Source organism: Lethenteron reissneri, chromosome 59 (genome assembly GCF_015708825.2).
Source record: "Lethenteron reissneri isolate LAM-NWPU_2019-01 chromosome 59, ASM1570882v1, whole genome shotgun sequence".
Taxonomy (NCBI): domain Eukaryota; kingdom Metazoa; phylum Chordata; class Hyperoartia; order Petromyzontiformes; family Petromyzontidae; genus Lethenteron; species Lethenteron reissneri.
Genome location: NC_083837.1, coordinates 6,236,377 through 6,262,835, shown reverse-complemented (window position 1 = coordinate 6,262,835; position 26,459 = coordinate 6,236,377). Strand labels below are relative to the sequence as shown.

The 26,459-nt window shown below is 55.8% G+C and overlaps 1 protein-coding gene across 1 annotated transcript in view; it reads left to right on the top strand.

The window, feature by feature from the left end:
* The window catches only part of LOC133357800 (la-related protein 1B-like), a 50,616-nt gene extending 24,814 nt beyond the window's left edge, over positions 1 to 25,802 (top strand). The window contains 15 exon segments of the mRNA XM_061575936.1: positions 2,161 to 2,298; positions 2,598 to 2,706; positions 2,708 to 2,785; positions 3,802 to 3,946; positions 4,818 to 4,983; positions 6,362 to 6,543; positions 7,084 to 7,581; positions 9,292 to 9,415; positions 12,406 to 12,617; positions 13,240 to 13,346; positions 13,798 to 13,961; positions 14,439 to 14,583; positions 14,922 to 15,031; positions 16,653 to 16,780; positions 17,457 to 25,802. Of these exon segments, the coding sequence (XP_061431920.1) occupies positions 2,161 to 2,298; positions 2,598 to 2,706; positions 2,708 to 2,785; positions 3,802 to 3,946; positions 4,818 to 4,983; positions 6,362 to 6,543; positions 7,084 to 7,581; positions 9,292 to 9,415; positions 12,406 to 12,617; positions 13,240 to 13,346; positions 13,798 to 13,961; positions 14,439 to 14,583; positions 14,922 to 15,031; positions 16,653 to 16,780; positions 17,457 to 17,825 (2,675 nt within the window). The 3' untranslated portion in view covers positions 17,826 to 25,802.
* The last annotated feature ends 657 nt before the right edge of the window (positions 25,803 to 26,459 follow it).

The window sequence follows — 26,459 nt, the reverse complement described above, 5'->3', positions numbered from 1 at the left end:
CGCCCAGCCGCCTTTGTCTCCCCAGTGGCGATGTTCACACACCACACCAGTTAATTGTTTGAGGCTGAGTGGACCTAGGGGAGGCCCAGGGCCGGTTCTAATGATCGTCAGCGGTGGTGGCCGTGAGCGGGAATCGAACTCTGGTCGCCAGGTTCGTAGCGCGGCGCGCTAACCACTACACTACAATGCGTTACGCTTCCACATGCGCGGGTCACGTGACAGATGTGACATCACAGCAAAAAATTTATGCATTATTGAGCTCCCCCCCCCCCCCCAAAAACAAAAGTGTATTTTTAAGTTAAAATGTACGCGTGTTTTTTCCACTATGTGTGTGTATGTACACCATTTTTTCGTGCATGTGTATATACACTATATACAGGATATTCATACTCTTTGTTTTTTTCGGTAAAGTCACGTAGGTAAAAAATTCAAATCAATTAAATCACGACGTTTCGGAGGCAACACAAGCTTCCTTCTTCAGGTGGAACCGTCACAGCAAAATTACAGTAAAAAATTACAGTAAAAAATTACTGTAAAAAAATTACTGTATCAAGTGAAGAGAGCTCTAACCTCTCTTCACGCTAAGTAATTTTGCTGTGACGGTTCCACCTGAAGACAGAAGCTTGTGTTGCCTCCGAAACGTCGTGATTTAATTTATTTTCATTTTATACTCTACGTGACTTTACCGAAAAAAACAAAGAGTGTGAATCCTTGCAGTCACGGAAACTTCAAATCTAGAATTAACAGGATATATACATGGCTTCAGTTTTATGTAATCCATAACAAAGACATTTAATTAACACTCGATATCAATGAGCTCAAAACAATTAAATGCAAACAGTAGTAATCACATCTAGATTGAAAACTCATTTGTTTAGAACTGCTTATTGTTGTTGTGTTTGTTGTCCTTACCCCGCACCTCTGATTCGCGCGGTTAGCTACGCAGTCGATCGTCGATAATTATCCGTCGGCTTCGGGGGGAGGGTGGGGGGGGAAGGGTACGTCGGATTTTCAAAGACACCAGGTAATCACGACTTCGTCGTTAATGAAGATGGCTTATGTTTGCATATTCTCGTATGAAATGTTTTTAGGTGTTGTGAGTTTTAAATTATGTTTATTAAATTGGCTTAAGTAGACATACATACAGGCAAAAATAAATATCACGTAGGCTTTCGCGACCAATATCATCGATAATGCAGTTTTTTAGTTAGATCACGTAAATCTATAAATGTGTCATTAAACCCACCACCACCCGACATAGCCATGTGGTGGCGGGTTTAACGACAGATTTTTTTATTTACGCGATCTAACCCCCCCAAAAAAAACCTGTGTTATGAAAAATAGATATCCTACTGTGAAGAGTGACTGTATTTACTGTACCGTACTTATCACTCCGATCTCGAAGACTCCGCATCATGGGGGGTGATGTCCGTAGCGCCGCTACGCTCTTGTTTCAACACCACCTCTCGAGTTTGACGATCGCCGGATTGATGCAGCCTTCAGAGCAGTGCTCCGGCGAACGCCGATTAACACAACGCACTTTTTTGCCGGATCGCACCGTGTATTGTTTTTATCACCGTAGTTATTAGTCATGAAAGATGTATACACGTGCAGTATTGTCATTATTTAAGTTGTTGTATGTAGTGTATCATGTACCGTAGAGAATATTTAACACTGAAATCAAGCGTAGCTACTTTGTATGTCACGCACACGGTGCCGATGGACTGGTTACCGCCTTTGGAGCGGTGTTGCCGGTTTCGCCGGATTGGCACCGGCACTGCCGGATAATGTTGGAAGCTGCCGGACAATCGCGCGGTGCCGGATAATCGATGACCGAGTGTACATACATACACACAACAACAACTGCTATTCGCCACTAAGTGGCGGTGACGTCACCACGACGCTTGTGCCAGGCTATGTGCATCTTGAAGCCACGTGAAGTGTCGAACGCCCGCTGGCAGGAGGTCACGGGGCAGACCCAGGTGCCACGGGTCGACTGACTGAGATGACCGAGATGACTGGCTGATGCACCACCTGTGCCCCCTACTGTGCCAACTTGCTGTGCTTTAGCCACCCGGCACTCCACACACATACATACATACACACATACATACACTCATAAGTACGTACGTCTCTCTCACGCCCCCACCTCCGCCGCAGGCTGGCGCCGCAGCGAAGGGCTGGAGGATGCCGGCTCCGGGCGGGGAGGCGGTGGTGGCGGTGCCGGAGGGGCCTACCGCGGGCGGGGGAGGGGCAGCCGGGCCAGGGGGAGGGCCCGGGGTCGAGGGAACCCGCGCGGTAAACGCTCGGGAGCGGTGTCCGACGTTTCGCTCCGCGTGCCGGGAGCTCATGTCCGTTAATGCGCTCTTGATCTTCGCGAATTTGTTTTTTTTTTGTTTCGTGCCGTCGCGTTTTTTCTGGGGTTTTTTTGCCGTTTATCCAAAACTCTTGACAATCTATAAACGGAGCCGCGTCTGTCTCTTTCTCGCTCTCTCGCTCTCTCTCTCGCTCGCTCTCTCCCCCTCTCTCTCGCTCTCTCTCTCGCTCGCTCTCTCCCCCTCTCTCTCCATCTCTCGCTCGCTCTCTCTCGCGTGCAGTCCACTACGACCACCGCTACGGGGGGGTCGTCCCTTTCCTGGGCGGCGTCGGTGGCGGCAAGAATGGGCGCCCCGCCGCGGGCACGAAGCCTCTGTTCGTCGTGGACGGCTGCCAACCCCCCACCGCACGGAGGAGCCCTCTACTCCGTGGACGAGACGCTGCTCAAGGAGTACATCAAGCGGCAGATGTGAGGCCGTGGCGCGCGGCCGGGATGGGGGTTCACGGCACGGGGCGGGAGTTGAACGCCGAGGGTTTTCCACTCGTAAACTTAAACTAGAAACTGTTTTTTTTTATTTTTAACCAGATAGGACCCGCTGAGCTGGTGGCGTATCATCATTATCATCATCATCGCGTGGAAATTTCTAGCAGCATCCAAATTACTCTAAACGCGTGGTGATGTTGATTCTAAACGATGAGGGGAAAAACCCGAGGACCCGGAGAAAAATCCACGTGACCACGGGGAGAGGAAGACACGCAAACTCCAAATATACAGCAGGCATTGTCGGGGTCGGGATTGAATCCACGACCTCCTGCATACCAGGCGAGGTAGTTAACATCTCCTCGCCACAGCGGCGCCCCTTGTCAGTGGAAGGGCAGTGGTGGAGTGGTCGGCGTTGCTGCGCGATGAACCTTCCCGCCCGAGTTTTAACGCCACTGACGGAGCGGTATCTCAGTCGCTCCCGGGTCTGCCCGCTCACCAACCCGATCCGACCAATGTGGTTAATCGTGGTCAAACAGCACTGCCGCGATCAGCGTGGAACTTGGGGAGACCTTTATCCAGCAGTGGCTTGACAAAGGGGGCCGTGAATTATTATTAATTGACGTGTTGTATACAAGGGGACTCAATTAACCCATAGGCCATTGCAGGCTTGCGATGTTTACCGTGCTGTTAAAATATGCGTCAAATACGCGAGAACTAGAATCGAATCGTGACCCTGTACCGCCAGAGTTGCCTGTGTGCTGTGCGTGTGCTGTGTGTGTGCTGTGTGTGTGTGTGCTGTGCTGGTGCTGTGCTGGTGCTGTGCGTGCTGTGCGTGCTGTGTGCGTGCTGTGTGTGTGGTGCTGGTGTTGTGTGTGTGCTGTGTGTGTGTGCTGTGCTGGTGCTGTGCGTGTTGTGTGTGTGCTGTGTGCTGTTGTTGTCCTGGTGCTGTCTTGTTGCTGTCCTGGTGCTGTACTGTACCGGTGCTGTGCCGTGCGTGACAGCGAGTACTACTTCAGCCCGGAGAACCTGGAGCGGGACTTCTTCCTGCGCCGGAGGATGGACCCCCAGGGCTTCCTGCCGCTGTCGCTCGTCTCCAACTTCTACCGCGTGCAGACGCTCACCACGGACGTGAAGCTCATCCTGGAGGTGACGCCGGGCGACGGCGCCGGATGCGGCCGGAGCGGCCGGCGCCATCGGTCGGGTCTAATATTTTCGGAGGGGGTGCCCTTTACAGAGTCCGTTCTCTCCTAGAACGCGGCGGTGCGTAGCAGTTTGCGTTCCTGAAGAACACCGCGTGATGGAAGGGTCTCGTTATGATTAATAATAGAGGAGATCATCGGTTATCCGGCGGCCGGATTATCACTACTCATCATCGTTGTTCTTGCGTAGCATCGTGTGTTTAGATGTTGTGTATATGTTTTAATGTTTTAGATTAGTTTACCATTTGAAATTGGCAGAAAGAAACGTGCATACATATAAACAGTTTAACACGTGAGCAATAATCATCCATAATAGAGGTTTTTTGGTCAGATCGCGTGAATATATGAATGTGTCGTTAAACCCGCCACCACCCGACACAGCCAACTAGTAAGGGTTGTCACGTACACAGAATGTGGCCAATTCGTCACTAGTACAGCACACCGGTGTGTTGGAGAGCCACATATTGTGGCTTGGTTCTCCAACCAACTCAGCCTCAAATGATTACCTGGTGTGATGTGTAAACATCGCCACTGGGGAGACAAAGGTGGCCAGGCGTGGTGCTGGCCACCCACCCTCTCGTGTACCGTGCCGGCCTTCATAGGTGCTACTCGCTAACAGCGCTTGCCCCAAGAGTCTGTTAAGACTACACGGGAGACCTTTGTCTTTGTATTTATATCGAACGTCTTCCGCACCGTACGTAGCCAAACGCACTAATCGGAGGTGTGGGAGGGACGCAGCAGCTTGGCCATTTAGTTGGTTCGATGCCAAGTCGCTCGCTCACTCGCTCGTTCTCTCTCCCTCTCTCTACCACTTGAAGGCGCTGGAGGACAGCGTGGTGGTGGAGATGCGGGACGGGCGCCTGCGGTGCCGCGTGGCGCCCGAGGTGTGGCCCCTCCCCCCCAGCGAGGGCTGCCCCACCGACTTCACCCTCCTTCTGCACTGCCCCGAGTTCGTGCCCAAGCAGGCGGCACGGGTCATCACAGGTGCGCACGCACGCACGCTGGCACACGCACACGTGCTGGCACACGCGTTGGCACACGCACACTGGCTCATGCTGGCACGTGCTGGCAGGCACACGCTGGCACGCACACGCTGGCACGAGCGCATGCTGGGATGCGTACGCTGGCACACATAGACACGCTGGCACACACGCTGGCACACACGCTGGCACACGCTGGCACGTACACGCTGGCACGCACACGCTGGGAAGCACACGCTGGCCCGCACATACGCTGGCCCGCACATACGCTGGCCCACACACACGCTGGCACATGGTGGCCCACCCACGCTGACACGACGCATGCTCGGTCACGTGGGTCATCCGTTGCTCGCTCACTCGCGCACACAAGCACCCATCCACTTGCGTACGCACCCGCTCACTTATTCACAAGCTTGCGCACACGGCGGTGAGATGTTAACTACCTAGCCCGGTATACACGAGGTCGTGGGTTCGATCCCGACCCTGACACCTTTATATTTGGAGTTTGCATGTTCTCCCTGTGGTCATATTGATTTTTCTCAAAAAGAACCAAAGGCTTTGGCATAAAGTTATGCTTCTGTATGTATGTATGTGTGGTTGAACTTCTGTCGCACTATACGTAGCGAAGGTGCGGGGGATGGACAACAAACTAAACACAAAAGGCAGTTCTAAAGATGTGACTTTTCAATGAAGATGTAAAAGTGCACTCTATTCGGGACTCGCCCTGTAGCAATCCAGGCAAAGTGGTCGAAGGGTTGTCCAAAACTTGGAGACCCCTGTGGAGAAAATATGACTTTATGGGAATATCCAAAAGCACACGTGAAATAAAAAAATAAAAAGCTCGGTCCACGTGGCATCGTAGGGCCGTGAAGGAGGGCGCCAGCATTGAGAGGACAAATTTGCTGCTGCCGATGCTGCTGCTGATGGGTATGATCATGGTGGTGGTGGTGATGATGGTGGTGGTGAAATGGGGAGCGGTAGTGTAGTGGTTAGTGTGCTGAGCTATGAACCCAACAACATGAGTTTGATTCCCACTCACCCCTTTGTGTGCCGTGCCAGCCTTCATAGGTGGTCGCTAACAGCACTTGCCCCGACAGTCTGTTACAGGCTATGAGGGGGACGTTTGTCTTTGATGATGATGGTGGGGATGTGGGTGATGATGGTGACCCTGATGGTGTTGATGATGATGACGTGGGCGATGTTGATGGTGACGTGGGTGACGTTGATGATGATGATGATGGTGGTTGTTACGGTGACGCTGGCAGTGACGTGGGCGATGATGATGGTGACGTGGGTGATGATGGTGACGTGGGTGATGATGATGATGATGATGGCGACGACGATGACGGTGGTGACACTGGCGGTGACGTGGTGGTGCGCAGAGTCGGCCCCCAGCTCCCCGCGCGCCAGCCCGGTCCGCGGCGGCCCGTCGGGCGCTGGCGACGTGGGGGGCCCGTTGTGCCCCCTCTCCCGCGGCCTCTCCACCAGCCTGCCAGACCTCGACTCGGAGCCCTGGATCGAGGTCAAGAAGAAGCACCGACCCTCGCCAGCTCGCGAGCGGGCGGTGAGACGCGCGCCACCCACACCACCCTCCCCACCCACTCCACTCCCCCCACCCTCCCCACCCTCCACACCCACCCACTCCACCCTCCCCACCCACTCCACTCTCTCGCCGCCCTCCCCACCCACTCCACTCCCCCAACCCACTCCGCTCCCCCCACCCACCCCACCCACTCTGCTCCCCCCACCCTCCCCACCCACTCCACCCTCCCCACCCACTCCACTCCCCTCACCCACTCCGCTCCCCCCAACCCACCCCAACCACTCCGCTCCCCCCACCCACGCCGCCCTCCCCACCCACACCACTTGCCAGGTCACGTCTGAAAAAGAGATACACAGTAGCCCAGTGGGTCTTAAAACCTGGTGGAATAAAAAATAGTTACAAATAGTTTCAGTGAATCGGCCGGCCACGCTTTCTGGTTCTCTCCCTTGTTGCCCTAACCCCCTAACCTTCCCTTGCGGGCGACGGGTGGCGATTAATCCCCGGGGCTCTTCAATGCCAATGAATCACTGCCGTCAACTCTCTCTCTCTCTCTGCCTGCAGAATGGCGATGGCGGCAGTGGCTCCCGAACGTCACCGGAGGGGACGTCTCCCCGATCGCGCGAACACCAGAGCTCGCACAGCAGAAAGCAGCAGCAGCAGCAGAACGATCATCATCATCAGAGTCGTAGCCAGACGCCCAGCCAGGCGCGCTCGCACCGCGACGGCGAGCGTCCCGACGACAAGGAGGAGCTCGACTTCCTCTTCGACGAGGAGCTCCTGGAGCAGCAGCCGATGGACGGCCGGAGGAACCACTTCACGGACCCGGACTCGGACTGGGACTCGGACTACGAGATCGACGACAGCGACGTCAACAAGATCCTTATCGTGACGCAGACGCCGCCCCACCTGCGGCGCCACCCCGGCGGCGACCGCACGGGCAACCACGTGTCGCGCGCCAAGATCTCGTCGGAGCTCGCCAAGGCCATCAACGACGGCCTCTACTACTACGAGCAGGAGATGTGGAAGGAGGAGATGGAGCCCGAGTACGCGCAGATGAAGGTCAGAGAGGGGGGCGGCGGTGGTGGCGGTGGTGGTGGTGGAGGCGGTGGTGGTGGAGGCGGTGGTGGTGGCGGCGATGGTGGTGGCGATGGTGTAGGTGGCGGTGATGGTGGTGGCGATGGTGGTGGTGGAGGAGGCGATGGTGGTGGAGGCGGTGGAGGTTGTGGTGGCAGCGGTGGTGGTGGTGGCGATGGTGATGGAGGTGGTGGTGGTGTTGCCGATGGTGGTGATGATGGAGGTGGCGATGGTGGTGGCGATGGTGGTGGTGATTGTGGTGGTGGAGGAGGTGGTGGCGATGGTGGTGGAGGAGGCGATGGTGGTGACGGCGGTGGAGGTGGTGGTGGTGGCGGCGATGGTGGAGGAGGTGGTGGTGGCGATGGTGGTGGTGGAGGAGTTGGTGGTGGAGTTGGTGGTGGTGATGGCGATGTTAGCATCGTAATTGGAATCCGGTGGATTGTTTATTATCCGGCGGCTTCTGGGGGGGAGTGGGCGCCAGAATTTCAAAGGCTCGGGACGATTACTGCTCCATGAAATAAAATAGCTTCTTTTTGCACATTCTTCTATAATATTGTTTTGAAGTGTTATGTTTTGTTTGTAATTGTTTTTAATGTGTTTACTCGATGAAATTGGCATAAATCAACTTACAAATAGACCAAAATAAATATCCTCTTGTGAAAAGTGACTATTTACCATACCGTGCTTACCACTCCCATCTCGAAGACTCCGCATCATGGGGTGTGATGTCCGTAGCGCCACTACGCTCTTGTTTCAACACAACCACTTGTGTTTGACGACCGCTGGACTGATGCAGCCTTGAGAGCAATGCTCCCGACGAATGCCGAATTACACGGTGCACTTTTCGCCGGATCTCACCGTCCGTATTGATTTTATCACCGTAGTTACTAGCCATGAAAAATGTGTACACGTGCAGTATTGTCATTGTTCAAGGTGTATGTAGTGTATCATGTACCGTTCTAATATTTGACACTCAAATCAAGCGTGCCGATTGCCGGACTGGTTACCGCCTATACTCCTTGGTTCTTTCGGTAAAGTCACGTAGGTATAAAATAAAATCAATCTAGATTGGTTACCGCCTTTGGACCGGTTTTTCCGGTTTCACCGGATCGCCCCCAGACCGCCGGATAACGTTGAAGAGAGCCGGATAATCGCGTGCCGGATAATCGACTGTATTTGTTTTATACGCGAGGAATCCGATGAGCTATAAAACTATTTTTCGGCGATATCCAGCGAGGTGTGGACGGGTGGCGCTGGGTGATTGTCGTGGTGTTGATGCTGTGAGTGGTGGTTGGTGGTGGTTGGTGGTGGTTGGTGGTGGTGAGGATGGCGAGCGGTGCTGTAAACGCGTCGTTAAACCCGCCACCACCCGACACGGCCAATTTAGCAAAGGTGTCACGCAAAACAGAACATGACGATGAGTTGCTAATTCAGCACACACACACACCGGCCGTGTGTTGGAGGAGTAAACCACCCACGACATTTACAATTTGAGCACCGTGACATTTAGCTGGTGGAGGAATGTGAGCGAGTGCGTCGCGTGTGGCAAGTGTCGTTTTAAGGGTGCCTGTGATTTAATCTTTCTGCATGTTGTGGATCGTATGCGCGAGCGAGCGACTGAGTGAGTGGAGGGCATCGGTGCTCCTGTAGTCTGTTGCGGGCTTACACGGGCCACCTTCATCTTTGCCGTTCTAGCAAGAGATTGAAAACTTCCGCAAGCTCACGATGATCAGCCAGGAGGAGTTCGAGACCCTGGCTCCCGAGCCTCCCGTGGACCCTTACCAGGAGGTGCCCCCGGGGCCCCCAAAGCAGCAGCCAGGTACCGGCATCGCCCAGCAGCGGATTGAGAATGGCTCCTGGCGATTGCCAGCGACTCGCCGTCGCGAGCTCGTGTCGATCTCGGCCGTTGAATTGCGAGCGGGCGCGGTGGAGACGTTGGTGACGGTGGTGGCGGTGGTGGCGTTGGTGGTGGTGATGGCAAGTGACAGCGTTAGGTGGCGACGGCAGTGATGGTGGTCACGGTGGTGATAGTGGCGGCGACAGTGGCAGTGGGGGAACGGCGGTGGGTGGTGGGGGGTGGCGCTGCCGCCGCTTCCGAGGTTGAGAGTCACGGCATCGGGGCGTGCGCCCCGCTACGCCGGTCGCAACGCCAGTGGCTGCTCTTCCCGCTCGCCCCTTGAGTGACGTCGTGTTCGCTTCACGGCCTGCCCTGTTGAACTTCTTTCGCACCGTATGTAGCCAACCGCGCCAATTGGAGGTGCAGGGGGAAGGACAACAAACTAAACACAAAAATCAGTCGTAAGAAATGAGTTTGTCATTTTAGATGATGATCTAAAAGTGCACAGCTCCAGTGGCTTCCTAATATCGGAAGGGAAGAGCGTTCCAGACGGCCGCAGAAGCGCATCTGAACGCGCCGCGCGATGATGCTGTGACGACCGTCTTTGTTGGCCAGCCAGAAGCCGCTGCCGCGACCGTATTTTCCCTGATGATGGTTTATGCTCCTTGACGAAGAGCAAGCCTGAAAAACCCCGCTCGGTTCCTACCCGCTGTGCGGGCACTCCTGGGTACCCGTGGCTACCTGAACCGATGCAGGGCCCTAGCTGAGATATTCCAGGTTCGAGTCCAGGCAGGCCCCCTGGTGGGTTCTCAAGCGCAGGGGGGAGCCCCCACGGGCTCGGCACGGTCACCAATGATGGGCACCAAAAACAACCCCCCATTGCGTTAATGTCGGTTCTCATCTTAATTTTCGAGAAGAAGATGCAGTCGACTCTTGATTACCCACGGCCGTCCTCCCCGTCATTGGCGCGGATATTCGAGAGTCTGCTCTGCACACAGTAAAACCTCGGAGATCGAGCGTACCAGAACTCGAACACATCGGTGTTCCAACGGTACTTTCGAACATTTTTTGGCCCGGAAACCGAACGAAATTCGGAGGTCGAAGGGGCGATCGCGACTTGAAAGAACCCATACGGCTGAGACGCGCATGGCCAGCGTGCGTGACGCTTGATCAGGCAAAGGTTTTACCGTATGAGAGGCTCGGTTAACACGTAGCTCTCACCCAGTACAGTTACCCACAAAACACCGTTCCTGAACTTTTTCGTGAATTTCCTTTATTTTAATGTTTTTTGGTGTCTCCTAAGAAGATTAGTGGTAGTGAAGTTAAATGTTCATTTATTTAATTTATTCCATATATTTATTCCATTTAGTTATTTTGCTTGGTTTTTTTTGTATGATTTTATGCATGTAATTACTGTAAACTTAGTGTAAAAATGCTTTATAATGAGAGATTTCTTGTGTGTGGAACCAATTAATGTCATTAACATTAATTCTTATGGGGAAAATTAATTCGGTGTTCGAATGGCCTTCTGGAACGAATTAAGTTCGATCTCCGGGGTACCACCGTATATTGGTTTGATTCCTGCGATGAAATGTCACCCTCCACGCAGCAGGAGGGGGCAGCACTTTGTTGGGGGCAAGTAGTAGCTCTGTGATGTCCGCTTCTTCAACAGCAAGGGGGTTGCCCTGCTCTGCTCTGCGAGCGATCCAAACGGATTCTTCACAATCGGATTCTTGGTTTAGACCACAGAAATCCAATGAGTTTGAGCCTCTTTTTTTTCCCCGCGGATGAACCCATGACGTCACGCTGGTTGCAACAACCAGGATAGAATGGTTGAAAAAGGACGAAAAAGATGGTCGTGTTAATGGCGACAGCGGTGATGCAGTGATAATGGTGGCAATGGTAGTCGTTTGCCGATGACTGGTACCAGCGGTGTCAAGGTCGGTCGCTGTGGAGGAGGCTCGTGAAGGATGCTGCTACTGGGCAATTTGGGGCAGTCGCCCTCCAGCAACAACGGAAGGCAGAGGAGCGACGCTCACAACAACGAGCGGAGTGCCGGACGGCTAAAACGCACAGTAGGGGGCACAGGTGGTGCAACGGCCAGTTTGCTCAGTTCGGTCAACCCGTGGCACCTGCTGGGTCTGTCTCGTGACCTGCCGACGGGCGTTCGACACTTCACGTGACCTTAAAGTGCACGTAGCCTGGCACGAGCGCCGTGGTGATGTCAGCGCCACTCAGTGGCGAATGGCGGCCGTTGTAATGGTAGTCATGGTGGTGCTGGTGAGTGACGGCGATGGTGGCCACTGGTGCTGGTGGTACCAGTTGCAGTAATAGCGGTGGTGGTGACGGTTGTAATTAGACACGTGGCGACATTTGTTCATCCATTGCAGTCGACACTTACGTGAGCGGTGCGTGTATCGAATCGTGCGAAAAGGCGGAATCATTTAAAATTCTGCGCTGCTTTCAAGCTAATGGAGTGAATTAAAACTACACAAAGGAGACCTCAGAAGCAGGAAAGACTACAAACGGGGTGGTAAAGAGAAACAAAGACAAACGCAACTCCCAATCACGATAAACCGTGAGCGTTAATTGATGCGTGCCTGCCTCTGGCGTGTGTGGTAGCATTGCGGTCGTGTCGGTGATGATTTGTGGTAGTGGTGGTGGCAGCGGTGATAACAGTGGAGGCCGTGGTGGCAGTGACGTTGATAACACTGTAACACTATTTTATTTGTTCCTGGGTAGTAGGTGTTATTTCCTAATTGCGTCTGCTTCAAAAGTACAGAAAATGTCTATTATTCCCCACAAACTTTGCTGTTGTGACCAGGGCAGTGATAATTAGAAATTTACCTATTTTCAATGAGAAAACGGGAGAATGTGTGTCTTTTCGTTCACATAAAATCAGAAAAAAACAACGTATGAATCGAAATTAACATGTTTTTACACTAAAGTATCACGTGTGCTGGCGTCCGCAGCGCCCACAGACGAGCTGGCGACGCGTCTGTTCGGCGCCGCCGGGCCCCCATCTCCCGGCCTGGCTCGCTCCCTCCCCACGGCCGTGCCCGAGTCGCCGGCCAGGAGGCCCCCGCGCACTCCGCGCACTCCGCGCACCCCCCGCCTCATGGACCCCAGCAAGACGCCGCGCTTCTACCCCGTGGTGAAGGAAGGCCGCGCCATCGACAACCAGGTGGGGCAGCGGCGCCCGGCGCGTCGCGGACGTGTGGGGAGCGGCAGCGCTGCTGTTGGCGCCGCGCTCCGAGGCCGGCGACCCGAGTTCAATTCCCGCTCGTGGCCAACATCGGTGACGAATATCTGGACCTGTCCCGGGCCTCCCCCTATTTCTACTCGGTCTCAAACGAGTACCTGGAGCGGTGTGTAGTAATCATCGCCACTGGGGGAGACAAAGGCGGCCGTGCGTGGTGCTGGCCACCCACCCTCCTCGCGTGCCGTGCCGGCCTTCGTAGATTCTCGCCCGCGGCACTCGCCCCCGACAGCCCGTTAAGACTCCACGGGGGAGCTTTGTCCGTGTCGACGTGTGGACACGCCGGCACGCTCAGCTGGCCGCGCTCGTCCCCGCGACCGGCGAGGCGTGAGGATGCCTTCGTCCAGCAGTGTTTGGCTCCCCAAAATATCCGTGAGGCTGCAATTGTTTTGAGGCTGCGGTGCAGGAAGGCGCACGACAAGCTTTCATCATCGGCCGTCATTGACGATCTGCTGACGGTTGAAGGCCTCCCCCTCCCCTCCCCAAGCCTGTCGCCGTCTCTCTCTACGGTGACATTCACAATAAACTCCCTCCCTCCCCGCCGCAGACCCCTCGCAAGAAGAAGACGCGGCACAGCACGAACCCACCGCTGGAGAGCCACGTGGGCTGGGTGATGGACGCGCGCGAGCACCTGCCACGAGGCTCGGCCGCCGGGTACGTCCAGGGGGGTCGCAGGGGGGTCACAGAAGGGTCACAGCTGGGTCACAGCTGGGTCACAGCTGGGTCGCAGAGGGGTCGCAGCGGGGTCGCAGCGGGGTCACAGGGCCATAGACACAAGGTCGCGTCATTACTCAGGGCTGTTCCGCTCGAGTTGCACGTTGCACTCCGAACCTGCGACCCGAGTTCGATTCCCGGTCATTGGCGACAGCGGTGAGGATTGTCTGAACCGATCCCGGGCCTCCCCTTGGTCGCCTCAGCCTCAAATGAGTACCGAGTGAGGTGTGCGGTAAACATCGCCAGTGGGGAGACAAAGGCGGCCGAGCGTGGCTTTGGCCACCCCCACCCCCTCGTGTGCCATGCCGGCCTTCATAGGTGCTACTCGCTTAACAGCGCTTGCCCCGACGGTGCGTTAAGCCTACACGAGGGATCTTTGTCTTTGTCGCAGCGCGAGCGCCAGCCCCGCGGATGGCGCCGGGACGCCGGCCCCGGGCAGCCAGAGCGGCACGCCGCAGTCGCTGCCCAAGTTCCAGCACCCGTCTCACGAGCTGCTCAAAGACAGCGGCTTCACGCAGCAGGTCTACCACAAGTACCACCGCAAGTGCCTCAACGGTGAGCACCGCCGGCGGATCCCAATCCTGCTATGGCAGCCGGGCAGCAGGGCAGACGCACGCTGGCGGCTTCCCATCCTCGCAGCGGCGACGGCGCGGCGGCGCTTTCAGATGCGCTTCTTTGGCCGTCTGGAACGCTCTCTTCCTTCCGATATTAGGAAGCCCACTGGAGCTACTCACTTTTAAATAATGATCCAGATTGATAAGCTCATTGCTTTAGAACTGCTGCTTGTTGTTGTTGTGTTTAGTTTGTTGTCCTTCCCCCGCATCTCCGATGAGCACAGTTGACTACGTACGGTGCGAAAGAAGTTGTACGTACGCACGTGACGCCGGGCACGGCGGCGGCGGTGCCGGCGATTCCGATAGCGTCGAGCGGTGGTTCCTGGCTTGTGGCACGCGGATCACTTTGTACATCGTCCGTGCGTAGTTTGATGGGGGGAGGTGGAAAAGAAACGGGGTGGCCGTGTGTGGGTTGCAGAGCGCAAGCGACTGGGCGTGGGCCAGTCTCAGGAGATGAACACGCTCTTCCGCTTCTGGTCGTTCTTCCTGCGCGACCACTTCAACCGCCGCATGTACGAGGAGTTCCGGCAGCTGGCGCTGGAGGAGGCGAGGGAGGGATACAGGTACTCTTTAAAAAAAAAACTTTAACACGTAGGAGGCTTTCGCGACCAATATTATCCATAATACAGATTTTTTGGGTTATGTCGCGTAAAAAAACAATCCATAATAAAGGTTTTTTGGGTTAGATGGTTTAAAAAATATCCATAATACAGGTTTTTTGGGTTAGATGGTTTAAAAAATATCCATAATACAGGTTTTTTGGGCTAGATCTCTTTAAAAAATATCCATAATACTGTTTTTTTTGGGTGAGATCGTGTAAATATTTACGCGCTTCAAAGCCTCGTCTCGTACCCCCGTCCCCCGTGTGCCACGCACACCCGCTGCGCGGCTCCTTGCGCAGGTACGGCTTGGAGTGCCTCTTCAGGTTCTACAGCTACGGGCTGGAGAAGAAATTCCGGGTGGAAATATTCCAAGACTTCCAGGCGGAGACGGTTCGCGACTACGAAGCAGGTGCGCTGCTGGGGCGGGGTCGTGGGTCGCGGGTCGTGGGTCACGGGTCGTGGGTCACGGGTCACCCCGTTGGTGCGTCTGCCGGCGGGGTTGAGAGGCGTGTGGACTGGCATGGAGAGGGCGGCGCGACGAGAGGTGTGCACCCGTGTGTGGTTGCCGCCTTGGGAGCGGGAAAACGTTTCCCCGGCGTGTCGTCGTCGTCGCCGCCGCCTCTTGCGCGCGTGGGGGTTGTTGCTCCAGGTCTACTCTCATGTCCAGCCCACGGATCGAGTCGACGATCTGTCGACCCGTCGACTCACATGGCTCCACGGTGCAGCCACGTGCGGCAGCGTAGCCGCCAAGGACAAAGATCCCCCGCGCAGCCTTGACAGACTGTAGGGGCAAGTGCTGTTAGCGAGCAGCGCCTGGCACGGCACACGAGGGGGGGGGGGAGGGGGGTGGCCAGCACCACGCCCGGCCGCCTTTGTTTCCCTCGTGGCGACGTTTACACATCGCACCAGGTACTCATTTCAGTCGGCCTAGGGGAAGCCTGGGAACCGATTTAGATAATTGCCACCAGTGTTGGCCGTGAATGGGAATCAAACTCCGGTTGCCGGGTTCATAGCTCGGCACGCTAGCGGTTACACTACCGCTCCCATTAGGAGAAGCCCAGAACCAATTCAGATAATCGTCACTGGTGGTGTTGGCCGTAAGCGGGAATCAAACTCGGGTCGCCGGGTTCGTAGCACAGCGCACTAACTGCTACCGCTCCCCATCACCGCCCAGCTCCTCCAGTGCCTGCTCACGGCACTCACAAGGAGTTGGCCAGATAATTGTGCGTGCTTGCACAGGGTGACTGCATGTGCGCACGTGTGTGGAGAGGTAGTTTCGTGGTTAGCGCACTGCGCTATCAACCCAGTGACCTGTGTTCGATTCCTGGTCGGCGGGTAAGATCATTGGGGAATACATGAACCGGTCCTGGACCGCGGATAGGTCAACTCGGCTTTATATGACTACGCAGTGTGCCGGAGAGACAAATGCGGCCGGGCGTGGTCCTTACCACACCACTCCCTAGTGCGCCATGGCGGCCTTAATAGGTGCTCGCTAACAGCACTTGCCCCAGCGGTTTGTATGACTGAAGGGGAGATCTTTGTATGTGTGCGGTGGTGTAGCGGTTAGCACGCTGCACTACGAACCCGGCGACCCGAGTTCGATTCCCGCTCACGGCCAACAACACCAGTTATTGTCTGAATCGGTACTGGTATAGTAGTGTATAGTATAGTGGTGTATAGTGGTGTATAGTAGTGTATAGTGGTGTGGTGTAGTGTATAGTAGTAGTGTATAGTGGTGTAGTGGTGTAGTGTATAGTAGTGTATAGTGGTGTAGTGTATAGTGGTGTAGTGTATAGTGGTGTAGTGTATAGTGGTGTATAGTAGTGTATAGTGTGGTGTAGTGTATAGTAGTGTATAGTAGTGTAGTGGATAGTAGTGTAGTGGACAGTGTATAGTAGTGTATATACCAGCTGTGTCGGGTGGCGGAGGGTCACGACACATTTATACTCACAGCGATCTAACCCCAAACACCTTTATTAAGTATCGTGCGTGTGTTCGAATACACAAACACACACCCCGCGTGCGTACAGGCCAGCTGTACGGACTGGAGAAGTTCTGGGCCTACCTCAAGTACTCCCAGGCCAAGCACGTGGACACGGACGCGCGGCTGCAGGGGTACCTGCGCAGCTTCAAGAGGCTGGAGGACTTCCGTGTGGTGGTAAGAGCCTCCCCCTCGACACGCCGGCGGGAGCGTCTGAGTCAAAAGCAGCACGCCGGCCTCGTGGCGTGCGCACTCCTCGCTGAGATTCGGGAAGACGGCGAGAAGCGGCGGCAACAACCATCGGGCCAAGCTCTGAGGCCCAGTCTTGTTTGGGACACGTTGGGGCCTTTGTTTTGCTAAGTTGGATTCCCAGCCACGGCTCGCATCAACGATGAGCGTGACATTTGAACCAGTCCTGAGCAACCCTTCCACCCCCACTCCTTTCTCTCCCCCCCCTCCCATCACCCCCCCCCCCCCCTTCCATCACCCTTCACCAGGCACGCACTGACCGGTGAGGTGAAATATCATGTTCAGGCAACGCCGTGTGATGCACACAGCATTGGGATGGCTTCATCCAGCAGTGGATTGACCACGGTCTACTTTGTCTCGTTGGGGTTCTCATCTGCTTGTGAACGTTATAGGTGTTTATTTTAGAGCGTACGGAAAGTGCAGCAGTTGTACGCATTGATGTCTCTGCAGGGCGCGTGGCCACAACTTTCGATTCCCTTTTTGCTCCGTAACGAAACGGCGTTCGGTGCGCAATCGACAACCCACGAGCCGTTATCGTGTTTTGGGCCGCGTCTTCGAGCGAGCGAGCTAACGAAGGAAACCTTTTTATCTCGTTGTCCGCCAGCCCCCCATCGGAGAGGAGGGCGGCCGAAGGAAACCGCCTGGACCGCCGGCGCCAAGCGGAGCGGCGGCGGAGGAGGCACCCGCCAGGCGGGCGTCGTCGGCGTCGTCGTCTGGCGCCAGGCCGGGCCCCGGCGGGGGCGGCGGCGGCGCCCGCGCCGGGGCCGCTCGCGCTCCCCGCTCGGTGGGAACGACGGCGACGTCGCAGCGAGCGGCCGATCGTCCCTCCGCCGACGCCGCCGGCCGACGGAGTTCCACCGACGCCGCTGCCGATGTCACCGTCCAGGCCCCGGGACGGGATGCGCCGCCGCGATCCCAGAATGCACTTGGAGCCGCCGCGGCCGCCGCCACCGCAGCTGGCACCCCCCTGTAGCTGCGCTGCGCGGAAGGGAGACTCGGGAGCGGGAGAAGTCGGGGACGTGTCCTGCCCCTCGGCGTCCCGCGACGACCGCGATGGCGATGACGCGCTTGCAAGCGTCGGGGGGGAACACCCCTGCCAGCGGACGAACTGTGCGGCTGTTAAATTCAAGAAATGGGGACAAAAACAGACACGGGACAACCCAAAAATAAAGGGAACAATTCTGGCAAGAAGAGCTTCTCCCCCTCCGTTGTAGGAAGTCGTTTGCTTGGCACCCGGCTCGTTTTCAACGCGAGCGGGTCGAACGGCCGCCCCCCGACTGCACGTCAGCGCCGGATTCCGTCCTCCCCTCGCGCCCTTCCCGCCCTCGCCGCTTTACGACGACGAGCGGCTCGACCGGCGCACGACGGGGGGCGACGGGGGCGGCTCTTCGTTCCGCGTCACGTTGGAACGTCGCGCTGAGGGGGACGAGGAAAATTTGGCTTGCGACCCGCTCGAGTGCTTCGTGTTTTGTTTCAACGTCGCTCGACAGATCCACGTGCCCGGGATTCCTTTTCGGCGGTGGAGCAAACGCGCCGTTCTGTGCCTTGCGGTTGAGGGTGACGCAAACCCGGTGGCGCCGTGCTCACGGTGGAGGGTGGTGGGCCAGGTCAGGTGACATCGGCGCACTCGGGGTGGAGCCTCGCCAGTGACGACGAAAATGCCTCGGGCGCAGAGAAGTTTAAAAAGCGGAGTAATATATTACCTAAAAACAAAATAGAGATGGGAAAACTCTAAAAAAAACCTTAACTAATATATCCAAGTCTTCCCCGACTGCTGCAAATGCGGTTTAAATTATCTTCAAATTACTATGTACGTCGAGATGATTATATTAAGCTTTTTTTTTACAAGCCAAGGTTCTAAGGAATGTTCACTCTTCACTTCAATGCCAACCCTGGCAAAGATAAACAAAAACACATTTGCGAGGTTAGGCTTGCTTTTTTAGCGAGACGTAAAAAAAAAGAATTCCGTTCAGATGTCGGGACGATGCCAAGGCCGCGGCTGATACGGACCCCCCCCACCAAGGTGAAGGGCATCGCTTGAAGGGCTCGGCCGATTTGGACATCGTGTTTACCGCGGATTCCAGAGGTTGCTCTAGGCCTCGGCACATCGGGCCGTGCTTTGCTGCCAGAAGCAAGCTTCCCCTGCCGCGCGAGCGAGCGAGAGCGCACGCCGTTGGCTACCTACGGCGCGAAAGAAGGTTCGTCGCACGCACGCAGGAGCGCGGAGATGTGAGCGCACGCAAGCGTAGGACAATCCGGAACGGCGGGGATGTGGGAGCGGAGCGGGTGTGACGGGTGACGTCCACGTGGCCGACCCGAGGCGCGGGGGAGCGGGAGCTGCGCGGGCTGGTGAGAAGGAGGCGGCGGGGGGTGCCGAATTGGCGCTGCTCACGGGAGCGCTCTTGGCCGACGGCAAGACGGCGCAGCCTCCGAGGAACGTGGTCCACCGTGACCACGAGCAGCCACATGACGAGAGACACCGCCGCTGCCGCTGCCCCGACAAAGACGGCTGAATTTGAAAACGCACCCCCAGTGTGTTTCTTTTTGGCAAGAAAAATAACAAAAAATCTGGGCACACGCTTCCACGCACGCAGCAGCAGCCCTCCCCCGCCACCGGCGGCGGCGGCGTTGTTGCGAGGCCGATTTAAGGGGCACACGAGACGTCGCGATAGCGCCTTCGCTCGACGCCTTCCTGCGAGCAGAGAGCCCCCTTCGCCAAGGTGCGGCGGCAGAGACGTCGACGCGGCGTTTCCCAAGGGAACCTCTCCAAGCTGCAGCTTCCCATCGACGACGATTATCCCTTGCCACCCCCCCCCCCCCCCGCGTTCTGTCGCTTGTTTTTTTTGCTAGCGATGGCGCGGAACGGATAGATGGACGCACGGATGCACAGAGGGACGGACGGATGGACACACAGATAGACGCAGGGACGGAACTCTGACCCAATGTGGGGACGCGACCACCGTGGCATCGGTTGGAGTAGCGGCGCCTGCCCGCCCCCCCCCCCCCCCGCATTCTCTTTGCGGCCCAGCTCCTGGGGCCCCCTCCATCACGTGGACCCTGGTGCGGTGTCCACCGCCTGAACACTCCGCCGTAGCTGCGTGTTTACCCCCCGCTGGTAGCAGTCCCTCCCCAAGTGAGCAAAATGTCCACATTCCTATGGCGGGGAGAGTTGACCCCAGTGTTGTCACGCACGATACAAGCACCCGGTGACCTCCACAGATCCATAAGCAGCCCTTCATCATTTTTTTTCTTACTCGACCACCGCCGAGAGACGTGTGATGGGCTGCGTGTGTGAGGGTTGCGAGGCCGCGGTGCCACGCGGCCCGTGGTGCGAGCCGGTCTCTCAGTCTCCCTCGATCCACGCGGTCATTTTACCCCGGGCGTTACACTGACCACCGCGCGCACACACACACACACGCACACGGAACGGAGCTTTTAGTTTCTCGGGCAGGTGGTCGCTCACCCTCGTGTGCGTTACGTTGATCTCCGTCTCGTTGCTCAACAAGGTGTTTGCATCGCTGCCATTGCGGCCGACCCGTAAGGCAGCTATACTGGGGGTGCTTCTGTTCTGCCTAATCTGTGCATCGTAATAATATCGCTGTTTTTCTCTTGGAGAGATAACGACTGAAATACATGTTGACATCCGACAAAAAATCGAAACTGGCGATTGTCCAACGCAACGTGGTTGTCGCAAAACCACCTGGGCCTCCAAAGGGCTCAGATTGCTGGGGTTCAGCGAAGCCGACAATTTTGAGCCACGGCTAAAGGGGAGGGACCGCAGAAGACTTTTCTACCAAAGTAGCCGGGAGTGGATACCAAGCCAGCCACGCACGGACGCCGCGCTTGTCGCGAACCGCAAAAGTAAACTCGTGTGCTCTTGCTTCCGCCGGCGATCATCTGACACGATCGATACGATCTATCCCCGTTTGACATGATCGCCACGGTGGCTAGGAGATGTTCACTCCCCCGCCTGGTATGCAGGAGTTAGTGAGTTCGATCCCGACCCTGACGACCGCTGTATATTTGGAGTTTGCGTGTCTCTCCCCGTGGTCGCGTGGATTTTTTTCCCCTCCACATTTAGAATCGACGTCACACGTTTGGAGTATCTGGCTGCTGCCATAAATCTCCACACGACGAGAAGCCACTTGGCTGAGCTATCATTTGTGATGGCCAGGTTGCGTCTGGGAAAAAAGAGCGCTACATTGCTCAGTGGGCCTGACCTGGTAAAATAAAATAAAAGTGTAAAAGTTGTTCTATCCCCTTGCGTGTGACGGCAGTGGCAGCAGTGTGCTCATCAGCGCCATGCCACTGTCGAGATCTGCTGCCACCGGCCGCGACAAGAGGGCTTCATGAGAGAGAGTTGGTGTCGTTTTGCTATTCCTCCTCCGTTGAGCGAGCGCCAGCGACATTGAGCTGATCCACTCGAAGACCTCGTCCCCCCATCTGCACGTGGCCGTTACAAAAAGGGCCTCTCTTTTTGTCGCCATTCAGCTCCACCCATCGCACCTGGGTTCGTCTCACCGACGAAACCCGTTTCTACCGCTCGCCGGCGGCACGAGAGTTTGCGTTTTTGGCGATCGCGACGGGTGGAGGCCACCGCTAGAAGTGGGCCACCGGCTCTCAACCCCCCCCCCCTCGGGTCACCGATGGCGAGTGCGGTGACAGGAAGATTGCAACCGCACGCGCTCGCTCGGGCACATCTGTGATATCATCTTTGTCAGCGTTCATCTTTTGAGGATGGGCCTCTTCAGTCGGTCCCCAGCTCTGGGCCCTGCGGTGCGACGCGACCGGTTGGCTGCCCGCTGCGTCGCCGCGTGCACCTTTGGCCGTCTCCCGCTCCTTTCCTTCGTCTCGGCCACTGCCCGCCGTCCCTGCTGAGCGATGTTGTCGTGCCCAAGCGCCGCTTACATTTTTCCGTGGCGAGTGCGGCAGTTTTGAAACTGGCTTCTGTACGAAAAAATCGATCATTTGCAGCGATTTTCCTCTGAAGTCGTTATAAGAAGCGTTTCCTGGACCAAGCGCGGCTGTTCATGTTTTAAAATTCCCCGGCGTGTCCCCACAATGCACCTTGTGTCGTGACGCGGCTTAAGTGCCGTCTCCCGCAATGCACCTTGTGTCACAGTATAGTTTTAACATGTTTAATATGTACAGTACATTCATAACCACAGTGGCGTCACTGGGGACAGGTCATGTCCGGCAATCCTGGGGGGGGGGGGGGGGGGACTTCAAATTACCTTTCTCTAATGAACGAAGCTCTCGCCAAGGCAGGCAATGGACGATGCTGGGTCACCCCTACGCATGCATCTTCTAGAAAATAAGAGAATTGTTCCGAGGTTGCATCCCTCCTTGACAAAAAAAAACCTCGCATCTCTCAAAAATAGTTTTGTTTTGTACGAGCAGTTAGGTGATTTCTTTCTTTAAAAATGTTGCCACGTTCTTGAGACTTCACACCCCCTCCAGACCTCTGTTTGGATATCACGCGCGCGACGGCCCCTTCCGAAAATCGACGCCGGTGCGGGTCGTAGGGTTTTACACGACCCTCCACGTCGGTCAGGCGGCGAGAGGGGGGGCCGTAGAAATACAGCACAACAGCGGACGGCGTCGGCGCCGTCGACGGTAACCCTTGCAACCTCGGGGAGTGCCAATCTGCCGTCCCGCGCGGTGGCGGTCGCTTCGTCCCGGGAACTACCCAAGCCCGGCTTTGGTTTTGCCCCGGGAACGGAGGAGAGAGCCGCGGGGCCCATTGGAGGCCCACCGGTCATCTCGTCGCTCCTCTTTCGCTTGGAATGCGTTCGTTTTTTGGTTGTTCACCGCAGCGCCTTGGTGAAGCCCCAGTACGTTGTGGCTTGTTTACAAAGAGGACACGGTAGTTTAGTGCGAGCGTGTGACTGACGTGCGTGTGACTGTGTGTGTGTCGCCATTAAATATTGGAGGGCAGTTGTGGAGAGTTTCCCATACCTTGGCAGTGTGCTCATCATCGGCTCCGGTTTAACAGCAGAGGGTCTCATTCCGAATCAGTCGAGCGGCATGATCTTTTCTTCGGTTGCGTAACGCTGTGTGGAAGCTACCTGGTCTGTCGCTCCGCACGAAGCTTCAGGTCTTCTCGGCCACAGTCATTCCCTCCCTTCTCTACGCTTGCGAAACGTAGACCCCCCCTAATGGAACATCTTCGCCGGTTAGAAACATTTAGGCTGGCCTGCCTACGATCCATCCTGGGTTTAACCAGGCTGGATTGTGTGAGGAGCTCACAAATGCTTGAAAGATGTGGACAAAGTCCCATCGGTGAGCTCCTCCGGCAGGCAAGGCTGTGTTGGCTGGGTCATGTAGCCCGCATGCCCAGCCACCGCATGCCGAAACAGCTTTTGTTTCGCCGGATCGAGGGGGCTAAACGGGCGCAGCACGGGCTCGAGAAGAGATGGAGTAATGTGGTACAGGAGGACGTGGAGCTGAGTGGACTTGCCGATGACTGGTACCAGCGGTGTCAAGATCGGCCTCTGTGGAGGAGGCTCGTGAAGGACGCTACTGGGCAGTTGGAGGCAGTCGCCCTCCAGCAACAACGGAGGGCGGGGGAGCGACGCTCACAACAAAGAGCGGAGCGCCGGGTGGCTAAAACACAGCAAGTTGGCACAATAGGGGGCACAGGTGGTGCATCAGCCAGTCATCTTTGTCAGTCGACCTGTGGCATCTGGGTCTGCCCAGTGACCTGCCAACGAACGTTTGACACTTCATGTGGCCTCAACGTGCACATAGCCTGGCACAAGCGTCGTGGTGGCGGTTGTTGTGCTCGCTAAACAGCACTTGGCCCCCAAAAGTCTAAATTCTATACAGGTGATCTGTGTCGCCTGTGTGTACATTATTCCTGCTTTAGAACAGAGTATATCTATATTATTTTTTGCGGCAGCCCATTTACGATCACTGTTGCCCACCTGAGCCGCAGCGCTGATGTGATCGGACGGTCGGATTATTTATTTTGAACGATTTTAACGTCACATACACACATATATTCGATTTTCTCGCCTACCAATCGCGTACCGCCGTTGTGGTCGTATTTTTGTTTGGGGGGGGGGGGGGGGATGGAACGAAGGGTTTGGAAGAAGAAGATAATAACAACGACTACCAACGCGTTCAGGATCTGCGTTCGTCCAGCGCCCATTCGTCGTATGGACCCCCACCCACCGCGTCTCCATCGCCGCTCCCCTCTCCCCCACGCGGTCGGACTGCACGGAAGCGACCGGCGGGCGCTCCTCCAACGTCCTTCCAATGATCCAGCCGATTAGGGCCCCCCCCCCCCACCGAGAAAAACAAAAAAACCTTGGCGACTTCAGCTGTGCGCAAAAAAAAAACCCCGCGTGGTGGTGTCCTTATCCGCGTCCTTTGAAGTCTTCCGCGCTTGGCAGTGCCGGATGGGGGGCAGTGCCGGATGGGGGGCAGTGCTCGCACGCGGGCTGACCGGTCACGGCGCCATCGGCGCGGCCTCGGAGCCGGTGGTGGCAACTCACAAATTCATTCTCGATCTAACTCGCAAATTGCCTGTGGCGGAGGCCACTCCCTGCCGCCAACCACAAAGTGGTCTGCTCGTCTTCTGCTCGTATTTATCCGACCTCGGGAGGAGGATTATTATTACTACGATGGCCGAGCCGACCGAAAAGTGCGGCGACAACCTTGACAAGGGCCTGTCCCTGTCGACGAACGGGTACTAGCCATGACGCTCCCGCGGGCACGAGAAGAGATCCACGACGTTGTTCATCTTCTAAACTCAGGATCCCTGTTGCGGCGGTGCTGTTGAAGCGCCCCATCGTGAACGGCGGCGGCGTTGGACCGTCTAGAGCCTCCACCGGCCCTTGGCGTTTCACCACGAGAGTGGGGGGGGGGGCTCATCCGCTCCCCTGTGGCCGACTCTTTACGGCGCAGCCAGAGGGGAGGGGGGGCCTTCTGATGCTTGGTCACGTCCTGGCCCTGCTCCTGGCTCGGCCTTGCTGCCCAACGCCGCCACTGCCGCCACTTTCAATTTGTCGCGTCCCGCGAATGGGATGTGTTTGTTTAAAATGGGGCGCTGCTTTTGGGCCTCCAAAAGGGGGTGGTGGGGGGGGTGGTAGGCGGATCGCGGTAGGATGGGAGTCGCTGGTGGTAGCGATGTGTAAGCGCTTCAGACTGCAAGCCCAACCCCCACCCGAATTGTGCAGATGGCCGTGTGTTGGGTCAGTTGAACAAGATTTGCGTCGTACTGCCTGAAAGTTACGAGAAGAAAAACATCTACAAATATATAAACACTTTTGAAAATGGTAAAAGTTTATTGCTGCCAGTTTGTGGTTTGAGTTTGCACGCCTCGGGCCTTTAAAACTAAACTACAAACGATTTTTTTTTTATTTTAGCAGGTAAAGCCCCACTGAGCGGTAAAGCTTTTTTTTCAGAAACGACATTGGCCATCACAATTTGTGAGCTGAACGAAGTGGGCTCATCATCATAACGTGGAGATGTATCTTAGCCAAACACTCTTAGATGCATGATGTTGATTCTGAATGTGGAGGGGAAAAACCGGAGGACCTGGACACACAATCCACGCGAACACGGTGAGAGAGACACGCAGACTCCAAATATACAGCAGCAGGCATCAGGGTCGGGATTGAGCCCACGACCTCCTGTATACCAGGCGAGGTAGTTAACATCTCCTGGACAGTTTAATACGTAGGCTTTCGCGACAATATCAATAATGTAGGTCTTTGGTTAGATCGCGTAAATATAAGGGGCCGTCCATAAATGACGTCACGCACCTGGGGGGGGGGGTGAGAAATGTGACGTCACATCAAAATGCGCAACTTTAAATATAGACAACACGTTCTACTTAATTAAATAGACTTTTGAATAAATGTTTTCTCCTACAACATCAGAGTGCAGCACCACATTAAATACGCACTACAATGACAATAGTTTAAAGCGATTTGAAGCATGTATTTGGGGGGGGGCAGAGCTTTGTGACGTCATTTGAGGGGGGGTCTGACTTTTTGTGATGCCGTGTGACGAGGGGGGGGGGGTCAAAAATCGTCCAAAAGCGCGTGACGTCATTTATGGACGGCCCCTTAAGTGTCGTTAAACCCACCACCACCCTACACAGACTTACTGTAAACGTACTCGGATTGTAAATGTGGATTTACTCCAAGCACACGGGCGTGCTGTACTAGTAACGAATTGGCACGTTCTGTGTACGTGAAAACAAACCTCACTAATTGTCTGTGTCGGGTGGTGGCGGGTTTAACGACACATATTTATGCGATCCAACCCAAAAAACAATCTCGCCACCGTGGTGGTGCCCGTTAATGGGTAGGTACAACTGACACCTGAGCGCAGCGGTTTCAATAATCACGTTATTTTTTCACGGTCAGTACAACAGAAGACGCGTTCCTGTGGCGATTAAGGTGGCTACCTTCGATCTGCCTCCCTACGTGAGAACTTGGAGCAATGCACCGTCGCATCTGACGAACTGCACTTTGCTATCGCATCGGGCGTGCACAGTTGGAGATTGTTGGGGAGACATTAGGCAGACCAAACTTAATTTGGAGCTTTCGCGACTGCAGGAATTACTCTTTGGTTCTTTCGGTAAAGTCACGTA